This window comes from Idiotropiscis lumnitzeri, chromosome 1, assembly GCF_059441095.1.
Source record: "Idiotropiscis lumnitzeri isolate Australia: NSW breed Sydney's pygmy pipehorse chromosome 1, RoL_Ilum_1.0, whole genome shotgun sequence".
NCBI classification, from domain to species: Eukaryota; Metazoa; Chordata; class Actinopteri; order Syngnathiformes; family Syngnathidae; genus Idiotropiscis; species Idiotropiscis lumnitzeri.
The window spans coordinates 22,945,911-22,973,311 of record NC_142391.1 but is presented as its reverse complement, the minus strand read 5'-3'; the positions used below and the strand labels follow the sequence as shown (position 1 = coordinate 22,973,311).

General features: G+C 41.9%; 1 protein-coding gene across 1 annotated transcript in view; it reads right to left on the bottom strand.

Moving 5' to 3' along the window:
- Window positions 1-27,401, bottom strand: part of antxr2a (ANTXR cell adhesion molecule 2a) — a 59,446-nt gene that overhangs the window by 20,121 nt on the left and 11,924 nt on the right. The window contains exons 8-16 of the mRNA XM_088304337.1: window positions 25,321-25,381; window positions 24,220-24,315; window positions 22,186-22,255; window positions 15,537-15,615; window positions 14,938-15,033; window positions 9,042-9,092; window positions 8,136-8,225; window positions 6,438-6,611; window positions 6,293-6,373 (exon numbers count right to left, since the gene is read on the bottom strand). Coding sequence (XP_088160463.1) covers window positions 6,293-6,373; window positions 6,438-6,611; window positions 8,136-8,225; window positions 9,042-9,092; window positions 14,938-15,033; window positions 15,537-15,615; window positions 22,186-22,255; window positions 24,220-24,315; window positions 25,321-25,381 — 798 coding nt within the window. The remainder of the gene's footprint in view (window positions 1-6,292; window positions 6,374-6,437; window positions 6,612-8,135; window positions 8,226-9,041; window positions 9,093-14,937; window positions 15,034-15,536; window positions 15,616-22,185; window positions 22,256-24,219; window positions 24,316-25,320; window positions 25,382-27,401) is intronic.

The following is a 27,401-nucleotide window of genomic DNA, read 5'->3' as shown; positions in this document are numbered from 1 at the left end:
ACCTACGGATCAGAGAGCGTGACATCCCACAATTAACCGGGCTAATTGCTACTAAACTGCAGCGGTGCATCTAATAATGCGTCAGGAGACCACAGACCAGTACAGAGAGGTGGAAAACGTAACAATGTCATGATAACATACAATACAAGTGTTGAATTGTAACCACGGGCAATGAATCACATGATGCTTCACCAAGTCTTAAGGCAAAGCCATGTGAACCTGATCACATGGAGTAACCTGTCCTGGTAACTTTCCTGTTCTTGTCCTGGGGAAAGGTTCAGTCAATGGTCACGATCTAGGTATCGGTCCTCGTCTATGGCCTTCAACTCCTTAGGTCTTGGTCTATATCTTTGTTAAAGACTAGGATCTATTAATTCCTTGCCTGTGGTCCTGGACTATGTCCTGAATACTTGTCTTAGTCTGGGTATAGGGCTCAGTCCAAATGGAGGCCATGACCGGTAATTTGGTACTGCCCTAGCTCCTTGTTTTGGCCAAGGTTGTTGGACTCGGGCCAGTTCTACACACTGGCACATTGCCTAGGAACTGGTCAATTTCTAAATCTTGGTCCAATTGGAGACCATGGTCCTGATCTAGATCCTTCAGTCTTTATTTAGGCATTGGTCCTTGTGTAGGCAAGGACCTCGGGGCAATGGTCTAGACCAGGACTTAAAGGGCTAAAGTAGTACTAGTACAAAGGCCTCGATCAAGACCAAGGCCGAGAAATTGACCTGGGCCTAGTCATGGATGTAAAAGAGTAGATCAGCTCCAGAACAAAAGCCAAGACCAAAGCCGAGAACAGGTCTAAGGCCAAGATCCCAGTCTAAAGGGCTAGAGCAGGGCCAGATCTTAGACCAAAACAAGTACCAACCAAGACCTGGTATTGATGACTGAGCTGGAACAGGACCAAGGTCTAGAGCAGAACACGGGACTACATCAAGACCAAGACTAGACTATGCTACAACAATACTATTTTTATTTATTTGATTAGATAATAAAATGAATTTAGATGACACGTTTCACAAAGAAACTAATTAATGAAAAAACAAATAAATGATCATATAATGGCTAAAGTCTGAGTTTTTTTCCCTTTCTTTTTCTAAATTAGGGCAACAAAAAGCCCTTGATTAGCATGCCCATGTCGCTACGCTATTATTTACATATTTCAATCCTCCACACTTGAACGGCCGTAACAGATGACAAAATCTCGGTGACAGCTTGTCCTCCGCCGTAACACGGGACATATTTTCTGGTAGCCAACAGAAGTCTTTGCATGGGAAAAGTCTCAAATCTGTCTAGCATAAAGTCTCCAGGTTTTGTAGCGTGGCGCCGCGTTAGGGGCTTATTGTCTTAGTTTCACAGTAAACATGGCCACCAACATACAGCTCTCTCGCTATACAAAAAGTCTACACGCCCAATCTTCAAATGCTAGTTTCTTTTTTTTTTTTGGGAGACCAAGATAAGTAATTTTACAAATGTCATTAATGAGAGCTACAACCTGCACAACCGAAGTGGAGAAAAAAAAGAGAAAAATAATCACAGCACCTGTAAGTTTATAGGGTCTAGTTTCAAGTTCATATTTTGAAATCATAGTTTGTAATATATATTTACGGTTTAAATTATTAATATAGCCATTATTAGCGGTTTGTCACTAATTCAAATTCTGGTCACAACAATCATGCCGAGAAACCTTTACGCTGTCTCATCTAAATTTCACCAAGAACCCACACAAGCAGACCATCGCAAACAATAAAAATAAATAAAAATAAAAGTAAAAAAAAAGAACAAATGAGTACTTTTTTTTAAGTTAAAAAAACAAAACAAAAAAAAAAAAACAATTACATAAAGAGATTTCCCACGTACAGACACGAACGCACACACAAAAACAACATTTTATCAGCGTGAAGGTCCGGCAGCTCGTACTGTTAACCTCCACCAGCACTCGGCCCACACGTCCCCCTGGTGAGGAACAGATGCGAAGCGAGAGGAACAAATGGAAATCCAACTGGAAGCCCACTCACACACACAGACACACGCACACGCACACACACACACACCGGGAGAACAAGTACACCGCCTGTTTCGTCGCAGCTCGCCTACTCGCGCTCCGCTTCCTGTCGGACGGCGTTGAGGGGCGGTTGGTTTGCTCTATCGCCGCCATGTTTAAACACACAGCTGCTAGGGGCTGTCAGAAAATGCCTCCCCTCCTCCACCACAACCCAACCAACCCTCCCCCATCCCGCCATCTTGCTCTACCTGCCGTCCCCAGCCGATCCCGGGAAAAACTTGGCGGCAGATGTTGCGAGCGCCAAGTTGGCTCTGAAGTGCCTCCCCGGTTCCCAGCGCTCGCCCGACAACACAGTCAAAATGCATCAGATCTCTTTATTTGCGCCCGGGGCGAGTTCGGCACCGCAGCTGTGGACGCCCCCCGCCCCTCCGCCACTGCCTACCTTTGGTGTCGAAGGCCCTCGGGCGCTAAATGTGAGACCCCCGAAAAAAAAAAAAAAACAGTTTCCCTCTCATTTCCTGTCTCACTCATCTGCATCTGCTGGAAAATGCAGCAGTGGCTCAGGGCGGCAGGATGGAATTGGACGTGTGTGTGTGCGTGTGCGTGTGTGTGTGGGTGTGTGCGAGCGTGTGTATGTGTGTGTAGGGTTTGGTGTGGTGGGGTTCAAACCGCCGTGGGAGCAGTTGGAGGGCGGTGACCCATGCCGAACAGATGTCCGTGACAACCTGCTTCCTTACACCTGTACGCAAACCCCGGGAAACATTCTCTGAAACATTGATGACCCGAGGGGGGGTTCCTGTCCGCCATCAAAAAATGCCCCCCCCCAGTCTCACCTTTGACAGCCACCTGCAAAGGGTCGCTTTTGAAATGTCGTGTTGGCGTGACAAAGTAGAAAAACTAAACAAAACTAATGCGGTAATCCACATACACTTTATAAGACGACCGTGTCATATTTTGAGGCAGTTCACTTTTTTTTTTTTTTTTTTTTACGGTCTACTACCATCAGTACCAAATGGGGCCCACGCGCCGACCATCCGGGAACTATTGGTTCTTGGAACGGTCACAATGCAGGAGGGTAAGCCTCCTCGCTATCAAAAACAGCCTTCACCAAAGACATGCGGGACCACCCCTCACCATCAACCTCATGTTTTAGTGTGGGAACAATTGGAGGATGGCAACTGACAAAAGAATTTCAGCGACACCCTGTGCTTACACGAACTACAGATGGAAACGGAAAAGAATTCAGCAATTCCAATTAAATTATCACTATTGCTTATTGATCTGATTCCTTATCAATTATCTCATTGTTTCTCAATGAGTGGGGGAATTCAAGAACACAAATTGATTTGTTTGCTCTTCATCTTTCGCTCTCTTCCCCTTTTTAACCTGCGCCGTGTCAGCAGAATCACATCAGAGAATTGGGAACTTTAAGTGGCCTCGCCAGTGGCAGGGCCTGTCAGAGCGCTTGGAAATCAATAACTGGAATCGCTAGGGAAGGAAACAATGATTGCTCGGAATCGATTTACTGGGAAAAAGAACTGTTTTTCGAACAAGTAACCAGGGAAACATTTAAGACCCGGGGGGTTTCGTGTGTGTCATCAAGAGCCCCCCGCGATTTCCAGCCAATCGCAGGGCACACAAAGACGAACAACCATCCTCACTCACAATCACACGTAGGGACAATTTAGGGTGTTCAATCGATCTACCATGCATGTTTTGGGAATGTGGGAGTAAAGTGGAGCACCCAGAGTAAACCCACACAAGCATGAAGAGAACATGCAAACTTCACATCGGAGCTGGAATGGAACCTTGCACCTCTGTACTGTGAGGCAGACGTGCTCACCACTAGGACATTGCGCCGCCTGTACATGAAATGTTTGTTAAAATATTCATGTCTCACGAGGGTTCTTGTCCGCCCTCACCGCCACCACCTTCCGACTCCTAGCGCTTTGATCGCATCCGAGTGACTCGTGTCGACTCGAGACTGGCGTCAATAAGTCGAGATGAACTAAAATGGCTCCACCAAAAAAGGGTTAACCACCCACCACTGACTGAGCAAAGTCAGACTGAACCCCCACGTCGCCAGGTGCGTCCTTGAGGCGGTTGTCATTTTTTTAGTCTTCAATTTTGTGACCTGTTGCTTTGTTTCTTTCCCGTTACATTCCCATTGGGATTGCAAGTTAAAGGTCTTAGATAAGCATCAAGAGGTGCGTTTCCGACCTCGCATCAATCCGATGCCTGTTTGATCCCCACAGATTTTAGCCAGGCGGCACGCATGAGAATGAAGCAAGCAGGAGGTGCCAATAAAAAAAAATGCTCAAACAGGCTACTAGATGGCATGAATGTGATTATTTTGCAATCCGAAACTCATATTCATATTCATAGGCGCCAGTCAAAATAAAAAATTGTAAAGTTCCCATCAAGTGCTTTAAGATTTTCTATTTTGCCATTAAAAGGATTTTTACAAGAAAAAAGGAAGGGAGATGGATGTAGCCGCAGCGGTTAGTTAGTTTAATGTCTTGCTCCGACATTCGAGAAGGCCATCTGGTTAAATCGGTTTGTGTGGTTTGGTTTTTGTTGCTCCCATGGGATTTGGTCTTGTCTTGTGTTTGACCACAATGGCAGGAGATTCCGTTTTCATTACTGACACTTCTTAACTTTTCCTGTTATGTTGTGGGTCATATCTAATCTCGTTGCACACTTGAGTACAATGACAATAAAGGGATTTCTAATTCTAATATCAACCTGTGTCATTTTGAACTGTTCTTCTTAATGTCAGTGTTTTTTTTTTTTTTTTTTTTTATTGCAGCGAGTCAGATTGACCTGAAGCCATTTTCGGTTAATAAAAAGTTATTTGTTCGGAATCTTTTTACTTATTGCATTCAATACTTAGAGAGAAAAAGTTGCACACAGCTGACTGACTCACTCCCCTCTGGCTCTTTTTGTTGTTTTTTTTTTTCCTCAAAACTAAAATCCCAGAGCAACCACATGAGACTGTATTGCAAATGAACACTGCCAACACACTTACAATGCGTGGTTTTTTTGGGTTTTTTTTTTTTACATATAGCACAGATTGGATGATGATTGGAGAAGAAACTATATGGATCCACAAAATTTGTCATTTTTAGACATTGTTACTCAAATAGTATATTACCGTATTTACGGGACTATAAGTCACTACTTTTTTTCCTAGATTTAGAACCATGCGGCTAATACACGGTGCAGCTTTTTTGTGGATTTTTCTTTCAGCGGTAGGGGCGCTCCATAGTTCAGAAAATACGCTAAATCTCGATTTTTTTTCTCTCTTGGATCTGCAAAGTTGTTGCCGTGTTAAAAGGCACTGTTTTAACAATCCGTTTATGTACCTTTATGTGCATTCAGAGTACAAAATCGTTCTGTACATGCAATAAAAAAGTATTTTTTTTTTTCAACATAGAAAACCGTTTGTATATTGATTTTTTTTTCTTCTAAAAAATTAGTTGCTGCTGCTTATACAGGGGTGCGTCTTATAGTCCGGGAAATTGTTGTATACATTTTAGTTAACTTCATTTCATAACTTAATTTAAAGTGGGAATCAGGCTAGTTTCCAAAACAATTATCATTTTGTACATAGTCGATATTAAGACATAGTATTTATTCATGAGAATCTTTTATTCTATTTTACCTTCATATTTCAGCATTAAAATGACATCTGTGTTTATTTTGTGTAAACAGTGTTTCAGTCGCCAAGTAACGCCTTTAAAGGCAAAATGTGTTTTAGTGGTTAAATGTTGCCTTTCATGAACAATGTTCATGTTTTAATTGCAAAACAGCACACATCAGAATCCAACCATAACATCTAGAAACTTAATGGCTAAATATAGCATTTCAGGCCTGTGTAATATATCCCTATTGTGAAGTGTTTTAATGGCAAAATGTGACATTTATACCATAAACAAACTCCTTAAAATAAATAAAATTAAAAGTATTTTCAAGGCAGAATAGCCTTTAAAGGTAAATATATATTTTGCGATCAAATGTTGTTGTTTGGTGATAAGATATAAAGCATTTTAATGACATATTATACATTTCTAACAGGAATAAAACTGTCTGAGCAAAACCATTCGAATTTTAATAGTAAACCAAAGCCTTTCAAGGCAAAATTTATGTTTAAACATCTAATATCGTAACGGCAAAAGCAGCATTTTAAGGCAACCAAAAAATCAAATTTTGATGTGATCTGTGGGAAATGTTGTGTTGTAATGGAAAAACTGATCATTCATTGCAGACAATGAGCTGTTTGCGTACCTTATCAGCAGAGGTGGGCCTCATGAGGGACACTCGATCATATTGCCGTCGCATCAACGCCCACAAAGCGTCCAGACGACCCTGATGGAAATGGGACGCTTAACTCTTGCAGTCGAGTTCCAAAGCAGATCTAAAGACGCTTCACCTTAATGGGCGTGTACCACTTGTTGTCAGCGCGGTGGTAGGAGGTGGCGGCGGGCCTGGTAGCGGGCCGCTTCACCATTGGCTCCTCGGCATCCTCGGGCATGGACACCACGGCGTTCTTGGCCTTCTCCAGACGGGCGCCTTCTTCGGTGGAGCCCTTCTCTCCCCAGCGCACCTACGCAGACCAGGTAAAGCGGACAGGACGCCATCAGTTTTCATAGCCTTGTTGTGACCAAATATGTTCTGATTGCAACATACTCGCAAATATCGCACCTTTGTGAGTAAATCTAGTCATCTTAGTGAGAAGTGGTACTGTTGTAAGACTTAAAAGGATGTTTGAAGGTAGATGTTTGAGGCCTTAGTGGGGGGATGGTTCCTTTAGAAGTGAGGACGTGGCCTGACAACGCTAATCAAGAGGCTAAGCTAACACTAGAGCAGAGACGTCGAGCACCCGCTGCTGCGAAACGGCCAAAGAGGAAGGCACTCCCCGAGGATGCTGGGAAATCCCTGTGATGACTTACAGATGATGTGGGAGGGGTGGGGTGGTGTTGGGTTTGGGATGGGGGGGGGGGTTGAAGTATGGCGGTTGAGGATGGCGGACATGTTGTCAGCGAAGATGACATGACGGCATCGCGACGGTACGACGAAGGACAGCCTGTCACGTCAGTGTTGTCAAGGCACAGATTGACGGACGGACGGCTATGTCGCAAAAAAAAAAAAAGAAAATGCGTAAGCGCTTTTCTGTTGACCCGCTTTGAGTTACACGACAACACGCCGCATTCCAACACGGCCGTGTGACTTTTAGATGAGGTCAGAAAATAAGATACACGTCTGATGGACTAGTTGAAGGAAAAAGAACGATGAGAAGGAGCAGGAGAAAAAGAACAAGAACAAGATGAGAAGAGCGGCAGGAGAAAGAGGAGGTGAAGGAGCCGGAACTGGAGAAAGATAAAAAGGAGAGAAAGAAGTACAAGGAGGCAAAGAAAGATGAGGAGAGGTTTGAAGAAGATGAAGAACAAGATGAGAAGAGGAGATGAAAAGGAAAGAGGAAAAGAGGGGGAGGAGGAGAAGAGAGGTAGTAGAAGAAACTCAAAGAGGAGGTGATGGGAAAAGAAAAAAAGGGCAGCACAAGGAAGAAGAGAAAGCCGATGAAGGGAAGAAGATGAAAAACAAGATGAGGAGAAGAGAGGGAGGAGGAAGAGGAGGTGATAAGATAAGAAGGAGGGAGATGGGAGGCAGGAAGCGAGGAGAAAGAAGAGGAGAAAGCGAACAAGGAAGCAAGGAGAAAGATGAGGAAGAAGAAGAAGAACAAGAAGAAGAACAAGAAAATGGTGGGCGAGAGATAGAAAGAAGAGAAAGAGGAGGATGAACAAAAAACAATGAGAAAGAGGAGTTGAATGAGGGGAGGGGCAAGTGGAGGAAAAGAAGAAAGAGGAGACTTAAGAAGAGGTGGATGAAGAAAAAGAGGAAGTCATTGAAAATAGGAGGAGGAGTAATAGTAAAATGACAATGGGGATGGGAGGTGAACGAGGATGAGCAAGTTGAGCAAGAGGAGAGGAAAGCGGAGAAGGAGAGAGATGAAGAAGAGGAAGAACACATGGAGAATGAAAAAGGGGGGAGTGAAATGAGGAAGAGGGAGGTGAGCTGCAAGAGAGGAAAGAGAAAGTTCAAGAGGAGGAGAACGAGTGTGCCATTTGACCTCCATGCGTCTGATGCCGCCCGCTCCTCTTCCTCCGTAGTAGGAGGCATCCACAGTTGGCCATTTCTTCTTGCCGGCCGGCTCGGGCTCCTGAAATGGAAACAGCGTCCTTATCATAACAAAGACTTAAGCTCATTTGAAACCCAAAATTCAAAATCGGGTCCTTGTTTAAAACCCAAACTGTCTTGAAACCCTACCTTGAAATCCTAACCTTGAAACCTGAACGGGAAGACCTCAACTAGACTGGAAGGACTATTTGCAACCCGAGCTACAAACCCTGGAGTCTTTAAAACGCGAATGGTCCTAAAAACTCTTCCTTGAAAGTCAAACCAATGCTTGAAAGACAAAGTGGAAACCCTAACTCAAACTCAAAACCCTACTTTGAAAACCCAACCGTTACTGAAACCTTAACTCTGGCAAAAAAAACCTTGATACTTTTCTGTACTTCACCTCAAAACATTACTTTAGTTTCAAACCCTGACCAAGCTTAAATCCTCAACTATCTTGAAACCGACCTTAAAACCTCGCTAAGGCTTGAAAGACTCACAAAGCCTACCGCATGTTGAAATTTGAAACCTTAACTTTGCATTTAAACCCTAATTTGAAACCCTACTATTGCTTGAAACCTTAAGCTTGGTTTAAAACCCTAACACAAGCGTGAAAGCTAATTTCAAACCTCAACCCTTGTTTGAAACCCTATCTGACTTGAAACCCCATCTTAAAAACATAACCACAGCTTGAAAGACCCCTTTTAAAGCCAAAACACAAATTTGATACCTTAACCCTTGTATGAAAACCTAACAGACATGAAACCCTATCTTGCTAACCTCGTCTTTAAACCCTCATTTGAAACCGTAATCACGGTTTGAACCCCGATATAAAACTGTGTCACAAAAGCATACTCACAGGTGGCGGCGGTCTTGACGGGGGCGGTGGAGGCGGGGGGTCTTTGATGACCTGGATAAACACGAAGAGGGGGGAAAAAAAGTGTCAGCAGAAAGTCTGTCAGGAGATGATGTCCACTAACGTTGTGACAGGAGCTTGACGGTTGACAGGCCACTGAGTCAAAAAGAACCCCCCAGCACCTCCTCTCCATACCTTACCCACCCACTGCCACCAGCTGACTCTGATGAGTGTTTCTGTTTTGCAACATGAGGGCCCGGTGAAAAATGAACAATCAACTTGTTGACAGCGGGGGAAGCGTCTTCAATTAATTGGATGAGGTTCAGCGCACCCGAGCGGACCAAAGTCCTGACGAGTTAATTAACTCCAATAAGACGGGAGCCCGAGAGGAGAACAGGAGGAGGAGGAGGAGTGGATAAAGCGGGGAAAGTTAAGCAGGAAAAGGAGGAGAAACAAAAAGGAACAGTTGGAGGAAAACGAGGAGGGGGCGGACGAGGAGGCAAATGAGAATTAGGAAGAGAGGCCTGTTGAATCGGTGAATGCCGCTAAAAAGGAGGAGATGAAGAAGCGAGAGGGAGAGAAGTAAACTGTGGGTAAAGAAAGAGAAGGAAGAGAGGAAGAAAAGGATCAGGAGGGAAAAAAAAGGACAAACAGCACATTTGAACCCAAACTCGAAAACTAAACGCTGACAAGAATCGCTGATCTTATCTCTACACCATATTGTGAAAACCTACTCCTCCTTTCAAACCCTATTTCAAAACCATAAACCTTGTTTAAAACTTTACCCCAATCTTATAAAACTAATCTAAACCCTAACTGTGTCTTGAAACCTTAATTGGAAATGTCTACTGGAAACCAAGCACAGGCTTGTAATCCAAAACATGTCTACAAATGCTTCGTCTCAAAACCAAAATTTAGAACCCTAATCTAGGCATCAGAAACTAATACGAAACAATATCCCTGACACGAAACCATATTCCTTCTTGAATTCCTAATTCAAAAGCCTAACCTCGGAAATACCACGTACCTTAGCTTGTCGCCGCTTAATCTGGAATCCCAACTCTGGCTTGAAACCCGAAACATCTCTTGAAAACACAATTTTAAAAACCTAACCTTGTTTAGAAACCGACCATGGACTTCCTTGAATTGTCAAGTTTTGCTCAAAACCCCAATTTGAAAGCCTTACCTTGTCTTCAAGCCCTAACATGGTCCCCCAAATTTTCTTTGAGATACAAAACCTAATTTCAAACCCTATTTTAGAGCCAAAGCCTTGACTGTAAACCTAAAAGCCTGCTTTGAAATCATAACCCTGACTAGCAACCCACATTTGAAACCCAATTCCTGTCTTCAAACCCAAACACGTGCTTCAAAAACATCCTTGCGAGAAACAGAATTTCACCACAAAAAAAAAGAAAAACACAAACCATGTTAGCATAGACGCTAACAGCTGTTTCCCGGTTCGTGTTTAAAACGCAGTGACGGCGCGGCCATTAGCATAATGAACCAAAGTCATCAATTAGGCTTAACGAATTCCTCTTTGACACGCTCGTCAGCAAATCCGGCGACCTCTCCATACGCTGCCCGGCGCCCGTTCCCACCGCCGCCGTACGCTCCCCGGATTAGCTGCTCCCGAGTAATTATACAAGCAGATTTTCGGGACATATTGTGGGATAAATAGAGGGGACTTTAGCCGGCTATACCTGTTGGACAGATGTGATGCCCAATTAATATCCAACAAAAAGACACGAGACCCGCACGGAATTAATTCTCCAAATTGTAAATGTCTCAAAAAGCCAAGCCCATGAAGACGCTTTGACACATCGGCGAATCATCATGTGCATCAGAACGATCTGCTCACAATAATCTGACACCCTCTTACTTGAAAGTTAATGTATGAAAAGTGGCGGCATGACCGCGTCAAAGTGCAGAGGTTGTGGGTTTGAATCCAACCCTGGCTTTCCTGAGTGGAATTTGCATGTTTTACCCGTGCATGCGGGTATTCAGGTTTCCTCCCACTTCCCAAAAGAAAAAAAAAAAAAACACAACCAGCATGGGCGGTTTATCGAAAAATAGGCCTTGTTAATCGTTATTCTTCAAATTGAAAGCAAATGCTTTATTTTGAATTAGCACAAAGATAATCAGTCTATTTTCATGGAGGACTACATAGATCGCAGAACAGATAGAGGCTGAAATTTAAAGTAATTTTTAAATAAAAAAAATGTATCTGATTAATTGATTTTCAAAAATAATTGATTAGCTGTCGATTAATTGCTGCACCTCCATATTCAAGCATCATTTAGTCAAACAAAAGTACACTAGCTTAATGTTAACATATAATATAAAACGCCTTGGATGCGCTCAAATAAATGAGCGTCGATGGTGCTTTCATTGAACACCCTTCAAAACACCGCAATGTTAAGATACACGGAGCAGCAGCGCATACACTACGGCGCATTGCAATACCATTATCAACGCATCAAACATTTCCAAAAGTATCTCCAATTGCAATGTGAGCGGACTGAGCCTTTGATTCCGGCGCCATTTTGCCTGTCATTTCCTCAAATAAACGACAAACAAAAGAAAGTCATCACTCCGCAGCTTGTGCGTGTGACCCCTCGGCTGGCTCGGTGCCGAGCCGGGATTTTGCGCCTCATCCCGACTCGCCGCAGCCTGGCAGACTGGTGAGGGGTATAAAGGAAGAGGAAGGGAGGCGGGGGTTTAAATATTAACAAGGCACACATGGCCCTCCTCTTGTGCCGCGTTCCCCGGGTGCGAGGCGACAGCAGCTCCCCGCACCAAGACAAACACGGCGGCGGCCAGACATGCTGCAGGGGGTTTACATTTTAATGCCTTTGTTGCCGCTCCAAAATATGCTTCCGTCTCATGCTGGACGGCGTCCCTGCAGGTTCCAGCCACGCCAGGTGACGTCGATCATTTCTGGTGAAGGGGCTTTGCGTTGGTGGCGAGGAGAAAAAAGAAAAAAAAAAAAAAACAGGGACGCGGGAAAAAGAGCGCCATCTGTGCCCTCCCCCGGCCCCGTCCCTGCTAATCTGTTGTGGATTTTTCTAAAGTGGCTGCGAGTGTTTTCCAAAGGGCCCGAGGGTACGTTGAGTTTACTCTCGCACAAAGTACAAGCCGCTCTCAAAGAGAACAATGGAGGAGGCTGCGCTCGCACACAAATTACAGCGACAAGAGGAGAACGGTTCCCAAAATGGGGGCAGCGAGATGCAACTTTGAGAGTGTTCCTACCAGAGATGGAACGGTACTCAGCACAGATTAACAAATTATTTACCAATAGAACACAGGAATCTTCCTGAAAATTCTATCAAATAATTGCGTCGTCGGATAAATTATAAATTTTTGCTTGTTTAAAGAGCAACTAAGGATACAAAGTAAATAAAAAAATACAATTAATAATAAACGACCAATTGTTTTTCTTTTTTTTTTTTAGATCATAATTTTTTTAAAATTGTGCACAGCACGAAACAACATTTTCTCTTCTCAAATATATTAAGATCGGTGTTGTTTATGTCAACGATGACGATGACGAAAATATTTTGTGAACACCCCTTTTTTTTCATGACGATAACAAGACGATGACTAGCTAAACGTGGCTCTTGGATGACGAAAACATGACGTGCCGTAAATGAATTTAAGTTGACGAGACGAGACAGGACGAAATTCGTGTGGTGCGTCAGACGTGTTCAAAATTTCTGACATCCCTTCCGATTATACATGTAATCCGTCTTTCAAAAAATTGCATTGCCGGTGTTTCAACGGCGCAGCCTATCCTCGTTTGGGCACGCCCGCCACCGGCACAACACGCAGGGCGCAAACTCGACTAAAATGATCACAAATAGGAATGACTAAATGTGACGAAAACTAATAAGCATTTTCGTCCAAATAACTAAAACTAAGACTAAATCTAAATTACCTGCCAAAAACATCACTGACCAAAATACGTACCAAATGGTCTTAAAGTGAGCTCAGGTCAAGCCGTGTCATTTGTCAAGCTTTTATTTTGAAGTAGGTTCTCTCAATTGCTGGGGCGTAATGACTCCAGGGGCATGCAAAGAGCCGGAGCAAACGGGGAGGCAGCCCCCGGCATCCACTGAGGAAGTTGGACGGCTAACTCTCATCATGTACTGTATGCTATGGACGACTCTGAAAGCAAAATATTTGCATCATCTTGAGAATGCGCCGCATGTTTGCTGCACCCGCCAACCACCTGTTGATTTCAGTGAGGCACCGTGTTGTTCATGTCCAAAAACACATGATTGCCAATTAACTGAGTGCAAGACATAATCGGCGCATGAAGTCGACGCATCGCCTTATCGAGTCAACCTCGTCACCCCGCCTCTGATATGACCTCAAAAGTGAAGAATTTGCCAGATTTTTTTTCTGGCCAAGTCAAAACACGAAGCACACAAGCCGTGTTAATCCTTTTCGAGCCAAACTGCGCTTTCGCCCCAAATTTTGGTCAGCGAGAGAGCTCATTGGCTGAGGCACAAGTCGAACACAATAACCACATCAAAGCTGCGCAGAGGAAACAAAATGGCCTCTCTTGTTTGGATTCCGGCCGGCTGGCCGTCACCGTCGCCTAGCAACGGCGCACAAAGAAGCTCAAACAGGAAGCGCCGACGTCAACCAAAAGATGGCAGCGGCCCGTTGGCGACAGATTGCGCGCAAGTGAACAAAATCTTTTGTTTGCGAGGCACCGGCGTCACGGCACTACCTGGGGGACCGAAATGATTAATAATAAGCGCAGAGATTGGTGGTGCTTTTTGTCGGCTTTGCAGCCGCCGCTACGTTGTCCTGTTGTTAGTGTGTTTGCTAATCCCGTCTTTCGCACAATTTCGGTCACAATTGGAGAGAAATGGAAACAAAAAACCTTGCGGCTACTTCTAATAAGTCAGCATTTTTACGTTTTTTTGTTTTTGTTTGTTTGTTTGTTTTTTTCCCTTCAGGTCACTATTTGGCGGAAACGTCACTGATTGACCGTCATCCTGCTGAAAGCAGGAGTCCTTTTCTATGTGAAAGCCACCAACATGGAATACTGGTATGAATGTACCCGGCAGAAAAGCCCCAATTACGCTGCCTATGAAAGCTGTTTTGAACGGGATAAAATGAGGTCAACTCAGAAAATTGACGCAAATCCTGTTGTGTTGAAAGCACCGGCCCCTTTTCTGTGTGAGAGGCCACAACACAAAATGTCGCGACGAATGCCGCTCCAAGAAAAAGCACCTTTGACACCGTCTTTTTCCCTGTGATCCCGTCTGTGTGAATGGTATCAACATAGATTGGGACGTACAAAGTTGCATCAGCAATTGTGAGCTGACCATCATGCCGTTTCGCTGAAAGCGGTTGTTCTTTAATTGTGTGAAAGGCAGCAACATGGAATGGTGTGTGACCTCGTAAAAATTATCTTTTACACAATATATGAGTGTGTAAGGCACAGCGGAACAGGAGTCTTAAGTTCCACATTGGACACTCGCATCTGCCGCACTGTTATGGTAGAACATTTTTCCTTTTTACGTGTGAAAAGCATCGGCACGCGTTGAAAAATTCCCTTCTAGTACTACACGTATGCTGCCTGCAAAAAAGCTCAATTTTTCCCACCTTGTATTTGTGTGAAAAGCAATGCCAAAATTGGGGTGTGATTATTACCACCCCACACTTACGTCTCCTGCCCACTTGTTGCCTGTGTCAAAGGCTTCCACACAAAAAGCCCCTTTGACCCTGCCTCTGTCGTAAAATTTTCTACCACTTTTTTCCCACCACTTTCCTGCTTTATTTTGACATCCCTAACACCAATTATTTTTCAAGAGAGATGGATGTCATGCAAACTGAGGGTGTTCCTAACCACTTTCATGCAATTGCGTGTTTTTTTTAGACTCACCACAGTGCAGCAAAGCGGCCAGAACCACCACATGAGGGCCAGGGCCACCAGAGCCAGAAGCACCAGGAAGACGATGGCCACCACCAAACCGTTGGACTGCAAACACATCATAGTCACACATTTGTTGTTTCATAGTTTTAGGTGTCACCAAAAAAACATGGCCGGCCAAAGTCATTGTCTTTTTTATCTTTTCCACAAAAAAGTTCCTTTTCTCTGCTTTTTGGTCAGAAAGCAGTGTTTTTTATCAAACCAACCTAGGGCTGCACAAGTAATTGAATTTTAATCATGATCCAAATTTTGACAGCCCTGATTAAATGAACCTGCTTTTATGTTTCTGCAGGCTCTACTACATACTGTATCTAATCGAAAATTTTTACTCCCAAGCATGGTTAAGTCGTCATTAAATTTGGCAAGTGACGTTAAACAGGACAATGGCACGTTCCTTCAGTTTGCTCTCGATAAACTTGATATTCTTCGGTAGATTTGACTTTTGTTTTTTTTGATTGATCCTTTATTCCAAAATGCTAATCCATCTGTTTTAAATTTTTATGTTGTTTTAAAGTGTCTGCATCGTGCATAGATGTGGAAATAAAACTCACACAAGTCGTGGCGGTGATAGTGTATGCGCTGGAGATGAACGACTTGCCGTTGTTCAAGCTGATAAGCACATCCATGCTCCTGGAAACAAACACATTATTCCAGACAGAGAAAAAAAAAGAACATTTCACATTTCTTGATAACAGAAAAAAAATACATCATTATACTAATTCGACTTTTTAATTACTTTCGATGTTAGGAAAATGACTGTATCAGGCCTACTATAAGAACCAATAAAAAGTTAGAGCCATGGGACAACTGTAAAGTGAATGCAAATTAGATTTTCTGAAGGCTCAATTTACAGGAAGTATTGAGCGAGAGGGGAGGCGTCAACAAGTTGAGCAAAAAATAAATAAAAAATAAATCATCACAGTGCATTGGGAAGTGGAGGCAGGGGTGGTCGGGATGCCACACACTGCTTAAATATTTAGCGGGTAAATAAGGGGTAAGGTGCCAAGGTGGCGAAATTTTGATGGGAGGGGTGTGTGTGTGGGCCGGGGAAAGTGGGGGGGGGGCAACGTAATGGACACACGGTCTGCTCGCTCATCTGTTGGGATCCACGGGAGGATTGGCCGCCTCGGGCCAAATCCGAAAGCAAAGAGACCTCTCCTTGTTAGTATTCGGCACGCCAGGCGGGCCGGGGCCTCGCCGCCCGACAGCCAGCCTTCTTTCTCTCTCGCATTCTTCTACCAGCCCTTTTTTTGTCAGGCGGAGGATTTGAGGCGTTTCCGAGCGATCGGGAATTCTCATTAAGGCGCTGGTAATTGGACGGGCCGTAATAGACATATGGAAATTGCGGTGCCGTTCATCATTAGGGTTTTAATTGCGGGCCATTACGCCACCAACCCCCCCTGCCCGGCTCAAGAAGTCACTGCACTTGATGAGGCTTAGAACCGAGCACCGCGTTACCATCCCGCTTTTAGAATGCACTTGGCTTCGCAAATGAAGCGACATACATAAGCAACGGAAATGCCAAAGCTTTGGTATCATCATCTCTGTCCACATTAAACAATTTGCATTCATTTATTTTATTTATGACTCATTTTGGTATTTAACGATCCTGTTACACGGCAAAAAAAATATTCGTATGTAAGCCTTACGGTTCCTCGTTCTTTTTAAGTGCTCGTTTTTATGTTTGAATTGGGCAACATCCAGAGCCTTTTAAGGTGTCCATCCCTTTGTGGCGTGCAAAGCAAATGTGAGCTCTCCATGTTGGACGTGACAGCAGAAGCTCATTTAGCCAATTTAAGATGAATAGCTGATAATGGCGGGCAGGTTATTAATCAGGAACGAGGGCTCCCATCCGAGAAACACTGATGAACACCTACAGCCACCCCGCCCCAGATCCCCCACACCACCCTCCACCGATCTCCATTTCCCTCATCTCCTCCCATCACAGCTGGACATCCTAAACGCAAGTGTCACCGACAAACCAGATTTTTCCTTCGACCTCCTGAGAAGCAGGCCATGCTGTACGAAATCCTAAAAAAAAAAATCACTTTTGATATTTGGACATGCGTCATGCATAAATGGATTCGAAAAACAGCAGCCTTGTTAGTATAAAAAAAAAAAAACAGTCGTTAATACACCATTATGGATGTACAAGCTCCATTACTGAAAGTACACTAACAAAGTAAAGACAATTATTATTTTAAAATCATTTTCAGATTTAGTGTTTTGCAAAAAAAAAAAAAAAAGAATAAGAGATTTGAGTTCCGTGAGCTGTGATGGTGACGCGCACCGTTTCTGTGGGCTTTAATAGTTATATATGTAATTTTGGTGATCTTTGAATGCAAACAGTTTCCAATTTCAGTGAGCTTAATGAAAACTGTTTTCAACTTGCGTGAGCTTCAATGCAGTCAGGCACGATTTCCGTGAGCTTTACTTTGGACTGGCCTGATTCAAACCCATTTTTATGTGGACCCTTTGGAATTCTGTCGAGCGTTATTCATCCATCCATATATCCATTATCTGAACCAATTTGCAATCTGTGTTCTTTGATACAGATTATTTCAATTCTGTCAACTTTAATGTTGACTATTTTGATATGGGTCATTATTTAAGGTGAATTTTTGAGAGGTTTATTTATGAAGTTTTCACGAAACTCTTTGCAATTACGGCGAGCTTCGATGCAGACTCTTTCGACTAGGGTGAGCGTCAATGTGGACTCCTCCCACTTTCGTGAGCTTCAAGACTTGCTCCAATTTCGGCGAGTCTTTTGATTTTTGTATGCTTGAGCCAGTACTTCTTTGATTTCAGTGAGCTTCAACACACTCGTCTTTTTTGGAGCTATAATGTGGATTCTATTGATTTCAGTAAGTCAGTTAAAATTATGTTTGTTTTCATTTATCAACTAAGCACATTGCCTGAAAGTTTTTTTTTTAATGTATTGAGATACTTTGTATAAAAAGAGTTGCAAATTGAGAGTGGCCCGAGGGAGCTGCAAGGTTGCATTTTGGAGAGACGGCGGACGAGTCGATTCGTTGAGGGATCCGTCAAGAAGGCAACAGGAGACGATCGGGATGCCGCGTCCATCTGGACACAGCGGCGAGGGATCAGGGACACGCTAATGGCTTTCCAAAGTTTCCCATGAAGACGGGAAAATGGAGGAGGCTGAATAATTGACGGCGGAGCATATGTGAGAGCCGTCGGCAGGCGTCACTCGGCAGAAACTTCTGCTGACAGCTGGGAGAATTTCCAGAATGTTCTCGATTGACTGACGTGCGCTTTGGACTCCTAACAGATGGTACGGCGTTCACGAGTGTCTTACATGCGCCCGCCACACATGGCTTCAATTGGGGAAAAAAAACGACTTGGAAGGACAAAAACGCAGGGCCATTATCTCTGGATAAAGCGATGTCGCATAAAGCTATGTGGGCGACGCAGTGTCATTCGGTGGCACAATGTCCTCCGTAGAGTCATCCTTCACCAAAAGCTATCCAGCCATCCATTTGGCGCCATATAAAGCCACTTTGGTCCTGTAGCAAAGCTTGCATAGCTTTATACAGATTCCCAAATGTGGACGTCCACATAGCATTATCGAGAAACAAATGACTATACGGACAGCAGCATAGCTTCACAGAGCTTTATCGAGATCCAAAACGGGCATGGTCGCATTGTTTTATATAGATCAAATGACTATGTGGATGACCGCATAACTTTATACAGTGAAAAACGACTATGCGGACGATGGGTGCTCCTGTTGATAAATCCGGGTGGAAGCGAGTCGAGTTGCACGGCACAGATGTTAAGAATAAAGTTCGCGTGACAATAAAGGAGTTAACACATGAATGGGAAATGTCTTCATGAAGGAGATGCGAGCAGCTGTCCATCACCCTCGGCCCTAAAACCGGCAGTCTTAATAATTGACGAGCTTTAGCAGAAGCATTTAGCATCGTACAGGCTAGAAGTCAACGGGTCACTTTGTTATCTGCAACCCTCGGCCCCCATTGTGAAAACAGCGAGCGAAGGACCCCTCCCTCCAGTCGGGCGCCCGGGAGGTTTGGGAGTGGGAGGTAGGTGCCGGCATTCGGGGGGCTGCTGCTAAAGCTGTCGGGGCATGAACCCCGTCCCTGGAAAAATGGCCAAAGAAAATAGCTAGTTCCTGCGCATGACTGGAGTGGAAGTTTAGAGGCACCGGCGACGCCCGGCCGACAGATGGGGGCGTTGATGGCAGTACAGGCGGCAGGCGATACTTTTCCACTGCCGAGATTGTCAGAGCGCTGAATTATTTAGAAAACATGGGGTTAAAAAAAGAGAACAGTTTGCATCTGGTAACTTTCTGAAACGCTAACAATAGTTAGCTCGGCGGCATAGTCATTTGACACTGCATAAAGGTTTACATTTGTCTGTAATTGGCTCTGCCTAAAGGGCCTGTCGCATAGTCGTTTAATGCGCTCATACAAAAAGTAATTTGCTTCGGGATAAAGATAGCAGTTCATCTGAATTTTGCTATCCAGATTTCACACGGAAACGAGCTATGCGAACAATTGCATTTGACTCTGAAGCAAGCTGTGCGATCATCCGCCTTTGGCTTGAGCTAAAGCTATGCAATCATCCACATAGTCTATACAGTTGTCCTCGTAGTCATTTGGCTCGGTATAAAGCTATGCGATCAGAATGCATAGTCGTTTGACTTGAGATAAACTAATGCGAACATCTGCATTTGGCTCTGGCTAATGCTATGTGGACGTCCACATGGACATTTGGCGTCAACGCGGTCATCCGCATAATTGACGGGGTTGTCTCTCATTTGGTTCTGGATAAAGCTATGTGGACGTCCACATCGTCTCTTTACGCATAGTCATGTGCCTGCGTATTGCTACATGGTTGCCTACATTTCTATCCGAAATTCATCTTTGATTAAGGCGATGCAGTTTGAAAGTCCTTGCTTAGCAGCTGCAGTGCTAACAAGCTAATGCAGAGAATGCAGGGGGGGTGGCATCTGTCTCCCAACCTTTTTTAAGCTGCACCGGCAGATGTGCTTAGTGCCAGCCCCCCGACTAGTTAGCGCCTTAATGGGGCCGACGAGCGGTTAATTAAGCGGCAGGCAGCGGCGTGACAGGCAAGAGCAGCTTTACAGATGTCTGCGCTCCAGGAAGAAAAGGTTTACGGCATCCTTAGCGAGCGAGCGAGGAGAAGCGGGCGCGAGCGCCGCGTGCGTGTGGCAGATGTTGGCTCGCTACTTTAATGGGTCGCGTCGTCAACGTTCCTAAAAGGGCGCTTACTGCTTACCCAATGTGCACGGCCTACTCGATTTGAGCAAATTGGAGCAAATCTTTGGATGGAAAAACATTCATATTTGCTTTCACATTTTCATTCCTTCAAATATGTGTTCCCCCATTTGGTTTCGGATCCATTTAAATTCATTTGAGGGATCCATTAGATATGTACTTTATTCACTTATTTCTATTTAAATATGTATTCAAATCAAACTGTTTATTTTCATTCCATATTATAGTATGTATGTATGTGCAAATCAAATAAAAAAATAAAAAAATCTCTTTTATAAATAGTTTTTAATTGTATTGCTTTTTTTTTTGCTAGATTTTGTATGATGTAATATGAAATAAAAAAATATGTACTCATGATTTAGATATTTTTTTTATTAAAAATCAAAAATTTACAGTCAATATTCTTCTAAATTATTTTTGATTATTTGTTTCACTATATATTTCTCAGATTCAGTTTACTTTACATCCTTGTAGAATTAAGTATTTTAAGCACATACACCTATTGAATAAAATGGGATGTAATTAATGCACAACAATCCTTTATTATTTTTTGTTTTTTTTTAAATGAAATAAAATTCCATATTTTTACTGGTAGAAATTATGAGTCATACTTATTGTAAAATTGTAACAACATAAATACATCTATGAAATAAAGTTCTTGTGGACTAAATTATTGCACATTTGACAATGAATAACATGCATTCCACAGAGTGTACAAAGGTGAATTTACTGTCAGAAAGGCATAGCTTTGTCAGAATACTTGAACATTAAGAGAATGAAATTGTTTTGGTTCAAGGTTCAGCTCAAATACGACACAAACATATTCCGATTAAAAGTGTAACGTGTGCTCTAAACACAAAACAAATATCTTTGCTGCTATAAATCCCCTCGATCCAATCATTTCTCTCCAAATCAGATTGCCTCAAGATCAGAGGATTAGCGTGTAATACTATACTTTAAGTAGATATACTATGAATGGAAGTATGATAGATAATCGGGCAATGCCGCTCACAATCGTACGCGTTTGATTGGATTGCAATCCAACGTGTGTTGTGGCCAGTTTGGCGATGACAAAAGACAAAAACCTCAAGACTATAAAAATGCGTCTATTTGCTGTCGACTTTGTGGCTTTTGATAACATCACTACGTTAATGCCGTACATGTGTTTGTTTGCTTTCTGTTTTTGTATTTTATGAACCAAATTGAAAATGCATCAGGGTCAATGTGAAACGCTGCATTTTTAGTCATCAACAAAATGCTTTACAAATATTTCAATACAAAAAGTATGCATACTGACAAAAAAGGTTTACAATATTTATATATATATATATATATATTATTTTTATAGTTTTTAGACTTGAAATCAAAATCAGGTCAATGTGACTCACTGCATTTATTATTTAAAATATATTTTTAATGTTTCCACAAAAATATGCAAAGAAGTCAAATCAGACTGGAAAATGAAGTTTCATCCATGTTTTATATTAAAAAAAAATTTTAAAAAGTTAATTTGACCGAAAGCAGAAGACAAGTTACTAAAAATAACTTTAAAGTTGATTATTGAGCAACAATGTTAAATAAACAGTAAATATTTTTCGGGATGAACGGGGGTTGCCTCCCCCTAAAAAATATATAACAAAATAAATAAATAAATAATGGTGGAGGAAAAAAAATCAGCAATTTTTTTATCACAAAGTATTGACTCGCTAATAATTCTGCGGTTGCAAAAAACAACAAAAAAAAACCAAAAAAAAAAAAACAAAAGCATTAAAATATTGGATTTCATTTGGAAGAGTTTACTTGGGTCACTTGTTACTATCTCCCACATTGATACGTTATTATTACTCACATATTCCCGAAACCGGAAATAATTCCTTTGAAATCAAAAATAAAATGAGCGTGACGGCGGTGTACTTACTGTCCCACGTCGTAGAGCTTGGGTGCAGGACAGAGCAAGTAGTCGTTTCGCACCGCACTCGGCTTGTGATCTGGATGGGGAGCAAAAACATTTTTACATTTACATTACATTGAAAAGGAAGAATATAAACAGTAGGCCTGTGAATATTGCTGCATGTTGTTTGTATGTTTTGCTGCGCTGTGTGTGCGGAAAGTAGCTGTAAAGTTGTTTGCCTGCTTGCTTGCTGGCTCTCCTTGCCCACATGCGGAGGCATGTCACTACCTTAATCACTCCATTTTGCAAGCGTGGGCATGTGCACGTTTGCGTCTTTGGCCACCGGGGTCGTTTGTTTGCCCCTCCAACTGCTGAGGTGACAAACAAGACGGTGGCATCTGCCCGGCATATGCGGTGCGTGTTCGAGAGCCGTCAAGACGCCGCCCCCCGTCCCTACTCAACCACCGGCCGTAATTAAAAACGTGGCCCCCGCTGTCGAAAAGGTCGGCAGAAACACATGCAGGGAGCCAAAAAAAAAAAAGAAATGAGGGAACGACGGGCCTTCCCGAGTGGGCGACGGAACTGAGAAAGGACACACACGAGGACATCTGCTGATGAGTTGAGTCTTTAAAAAAAAGAGAAGAAGAAAAAGCAGGGAAAATATGCTGCACAAGTATTTCAGTCAAGAGTCAGAAAATAACTTGTTGGCATTGGCACGCGCCAAACAAGTGTTTGAGAAGATGAGCCAAACGTGGCAGAAACAGATTGCAGCCCAAAATAAGAAGCATGATGACCTGCAAACAACTACATATTGTACTTTATCACATATCGCCTTTTTTGTTTGTTTTACTTATCCATGATGGACAGAACTTTGCTATTTAATGGTATTTATCAAGCACTGTGATAAATAACGTTGGTTTGGTATGACAAGGCTTTGGGCCCAGTTGATGAAACCGGACAATATGAACACAAAATCTGCTAATTTTTTCCCTCCTCGCATTACACATCACAACGAAAGATGAATATAAGATTCAAACGACTGAACACAAAATTAACAAAAAAAAAAATAAATAATCGGTTGATCTGTGATATTGGGCCAAGTCGATTAATTGGCCAGACGATTTAAACAGAAAATCAGATTTTTTTTTTCCCACATTAACAAATTAGAACATAAGCCAAAGACAATGAAATTCCAAAAAACAAAAATTAATAGATTTTTGAAACATTTAAAAAAAAAAAGACATTTTATTCATCTCATATAATATAAATAAATAAATAAATATACATATATATATATATATATATATATATATATACATATATATAAATATATATATATATATATATATACATATATATATATATATATATATATATATATATATATATATATATACATATATATATATATATATATATATATATATATATATATATATATATATATATATATATATATATATATATACATATATACCAGCAGGTAAAAGTCGAAGTAATTAAATAAATACAAAAAGAAGTAATTGAATAAATACAAAAATAATGGCTGGGGAATAAAAAAAAAACAAGTTTTAATAATAATTTTTTTTGTTTTTTTGTTATAGCATGAATTTCACTCTCTCTCTCTCTCTCTACCCGTATATATATATATATATATATATATATATATATATATATATATATATATATATATATATATATATATATATATATATATATATATATATTTATTTATTTATTTTTTAAGCATTTTTGAAGGTGCGCCGCTACTTCGCGGATTTTCAGTTTTCGCGGGTGGTCTCGGTCCCCATTAACCGCGATAACCGAGGGTTCACTGTATATATATATATATATATATATATATATATATATATATATATATATATATATTTTTTTTTTTTTTTTTTTTTTTTAATTTATTTATTTATTTATTTTTTTTCAAGAATCAGCCAATTAATCTGTAATTTATTCTAACAAACATTGGCATTGGTCGGAGCCCTACTGCAGTAAGCTGTTATGATACTGTCCAAAGACAGTACACGGTCTGCTGGAAACACTTACTGAAAGTTTGCTGGTCCACAATGAAGCTGCATACCACGCTCTCGCTGCTGCGGCCCAACGCGAAGCCATTCCCGCGCAGCACGATGTCGAAGGACTCTGCATCACGGAACATTTGGAGATTTAAGGAGCATTTGGGCCTATTACCTAGTTGGAAGCAATCAACGAACAAGCCCGAAAATAGCCCAAATAGTCCCCGAACCAAAATGGCCGACCGCCTGTCCAATTTCAGGAATGGGTTTATTTTTTGTCTGTCCTGTTAGGAAAGTTATGCCCACCCAATTTTTCTTTTTAAATAAACATCAAAATAAGAAAATAAAAAATCTTGAATGGGCAGATTTTTTCAAAATTTCCCAGGCTATGCTGACCCCTCTCCTAAACTCATCAGCAATCCTAAAAATATAGATGACACAGCCTTCCTTAAAAATGCGATTATCCCTGCTTTTCCTTCATGTACTAACAATCTCCACTTTCCTGCACCTACGAACAAACCACCCTTCCTAAAAAATGCCAGTCCTCTCCATTTTTCTAAACTCACCAGCAATCTCTCCTTTTGTAAACACAGTGGCAATTCACACGTTCCTAAATGTGCCATCAAACCTCGCTTTTCCTAAACTTAAAAACACGTCCCCTATTCTTTAACTTACTTGCAATCACACTTCTTGTATATATACAAACAAACCCACATGTTCCTAAACGTACTAGCAGTTTGCCCGTCCCTACAGATGCCATAATTCTCCCCCTTTCCTACACTTACAAACGATCATCTCTTTCCCAAACGTACCACCAAACCTCAACTTTCCTAAATTTACCAGCCATCTCACATTCTAAATGTGTCAACTTACACCGATGTTCCTAAACGTACCAGTGACATGCCCCTCCCCCAAAATGCCAGATTTATCCCATTTTCCTAAATTTACCAACAACCTCCCCTGTCCTAAACATACAAGCAAAACCCGCTTTTTGTCAACTTGCCAACATGTGCCAGCAACAAACTTTCCAAAAATCCTCCTAACCATTAACTTTAACAGGATGAATGTTCCCAATTGTTCAGGTGGCACTACTGAGTTGGTGTCACCAGAACTTGTGTTAAAATGCCCTCACCATTGACGCAGACACTGGAGGGCTCCACACTCAGAATTTCTGTACAGGACCTCTTCAAAATCTGCACACAGAGACGAACGGCAGTGACACGTTATCATCATGTTCGCGCTTACCTATCGAGCGTGTCAGCTTTGGAAAACAGATAAAGGCGCAACACCTGAGAAACGTCTCGGGTCCGACTCGGGAATGAGGGGGTGGAGGGGAGTTCTAAGGCAGCTTTTATAGGCAAATTATGCAAGGCGATTACATCCGCCGCTTTTGTTGAATACGCTGCGGATGCGACATTAACATATAAAGAGGCTTGTGAGGGTCCCACTGTCGCCAGTCCATAAATCAACAAAGGACAAAGTATGCAAATGGGGCGTAGTTCGCAAGAAGCGCAACGGGCGTGCACGCGCTCGCACCTTTTGTCACAGGTTGCGCGCTGCTTCCATTTGACGAGCGGCAAGTATTTACTGCCAAGTGTGGGAAATAAATGTGACAATGGGATATGGAAGCATTGAAAAAGAAAAAAAAAAGAGACCATTTGGGAGGAGGCTCCAGGAAAAAGGAAGTGCAGCGTTTATCTGCCGATAATGACTTTCTTGGCAGAGTGGAGATAAAGACAAAAGATGTCAGCCTTGTTTGCCGTCAGGTCGAAGCTTCCTGCTGCATTTGTCAGGAATACTTAGCAGCTACCTTGTTTTCCTTAGTGTAACAGAAATCAGCCCTTTGCTAAACCATTTTACTAAACATGCCAGAAATCTCACTTTTACTAAATTGACCAATAAGCCTTGCTTTCCTAAATATGCCAAATAAATATGCCTTTTTGCTTTTAGAAATTTGCCAGCAATCACCCTGTCCTCATTTTTTCTCAACCATACCATCAGTTTCATTTTCACAAACCTTACAAACCCCAAATCACCCAGAAATTTCTGATTCATAAAGCAAAAAATTAGTTTTTTTGAAATATACAAAGGTGGTACATAACAGTAAATTCCATAAATCAAAACGATTACCCTAAAAAAAAAGTGCTAATCTTTTTTTATCATGAAAGTTTAGACTGGTTTATTGTTTTATTTTGTTTTTAATACTGTTTTTCATATACATTTGATTAAAAAAAAAAAGGAGTCCTGTCAATCAATCTTATGTGACAGCCTCATTATTAAAATTACGACAATGATTAGTGATTACGTCTGAGAAAAGTATTTGTGCGTTTATTTTTTTGTTCTTTTTTACTTGTCCGAGTGACAATTTTTGTATTCCGTAACAGTTTCACCTCGGAACAAATGATGCTTCTTCCTGTTTGAAAATGTTTTGAAATCGGCTCGAGTGAGAGGTGGATTGATTGTGTTCATAGACGACAATGAAAACAAGCTTTTTGGGCCTCCCAGCTGCACACGTGGCAGCTCTGTGCGTCTGTCCGTCCGTCCGTCCACCAGTGTTGGCCCAAACACAGCTGCAACATCTCCAGCAGATGTTTCTTCTGGCCTCGCCTTACACACATCATGTAAACCAACTCCATGTGCGCAAGCGTGAAGCAAAAGAAAAATTGTGCAGGTCCCAAATACAACTGTGAGCTGCATTTTATTGTATCGCAATTCACACACACACATACACACACACACACACTATTGAAATGATCCCACAAAAAATAGTGACACATCATTTGTTCACGCACACAACAATGCTCTCACTGCTGAAAAATGTGTTACTCTCAAACACTACTAAAATTCTCTCGGGCATATCTCTTGAAACCACCAATGAAAAACGATCTGCTCACACAAACGCTAATGAAGTGCTCTCAGGCGAACAACTGAAAAATAATTTGTTCAAACACTAGTGAAACGATGTCACAATAAATGCCGGGAAAATTTTTGCAAAAGATCACACAAGCACACTATTACAGTACTGTCACATGAACAACTGAACACCTTTCACATTCGAGTGAAAAACTCACTCACATCTGAAATGCTCGAAAAGTCAGACTACTGAAACACACTACTACCATATCAGTTGGTCACACGAACACGTGTGAAATGCTTTCACACATAATGAGTTACACAATCATACTTTAATACTTTTGAAAGCTCTCACAGGCA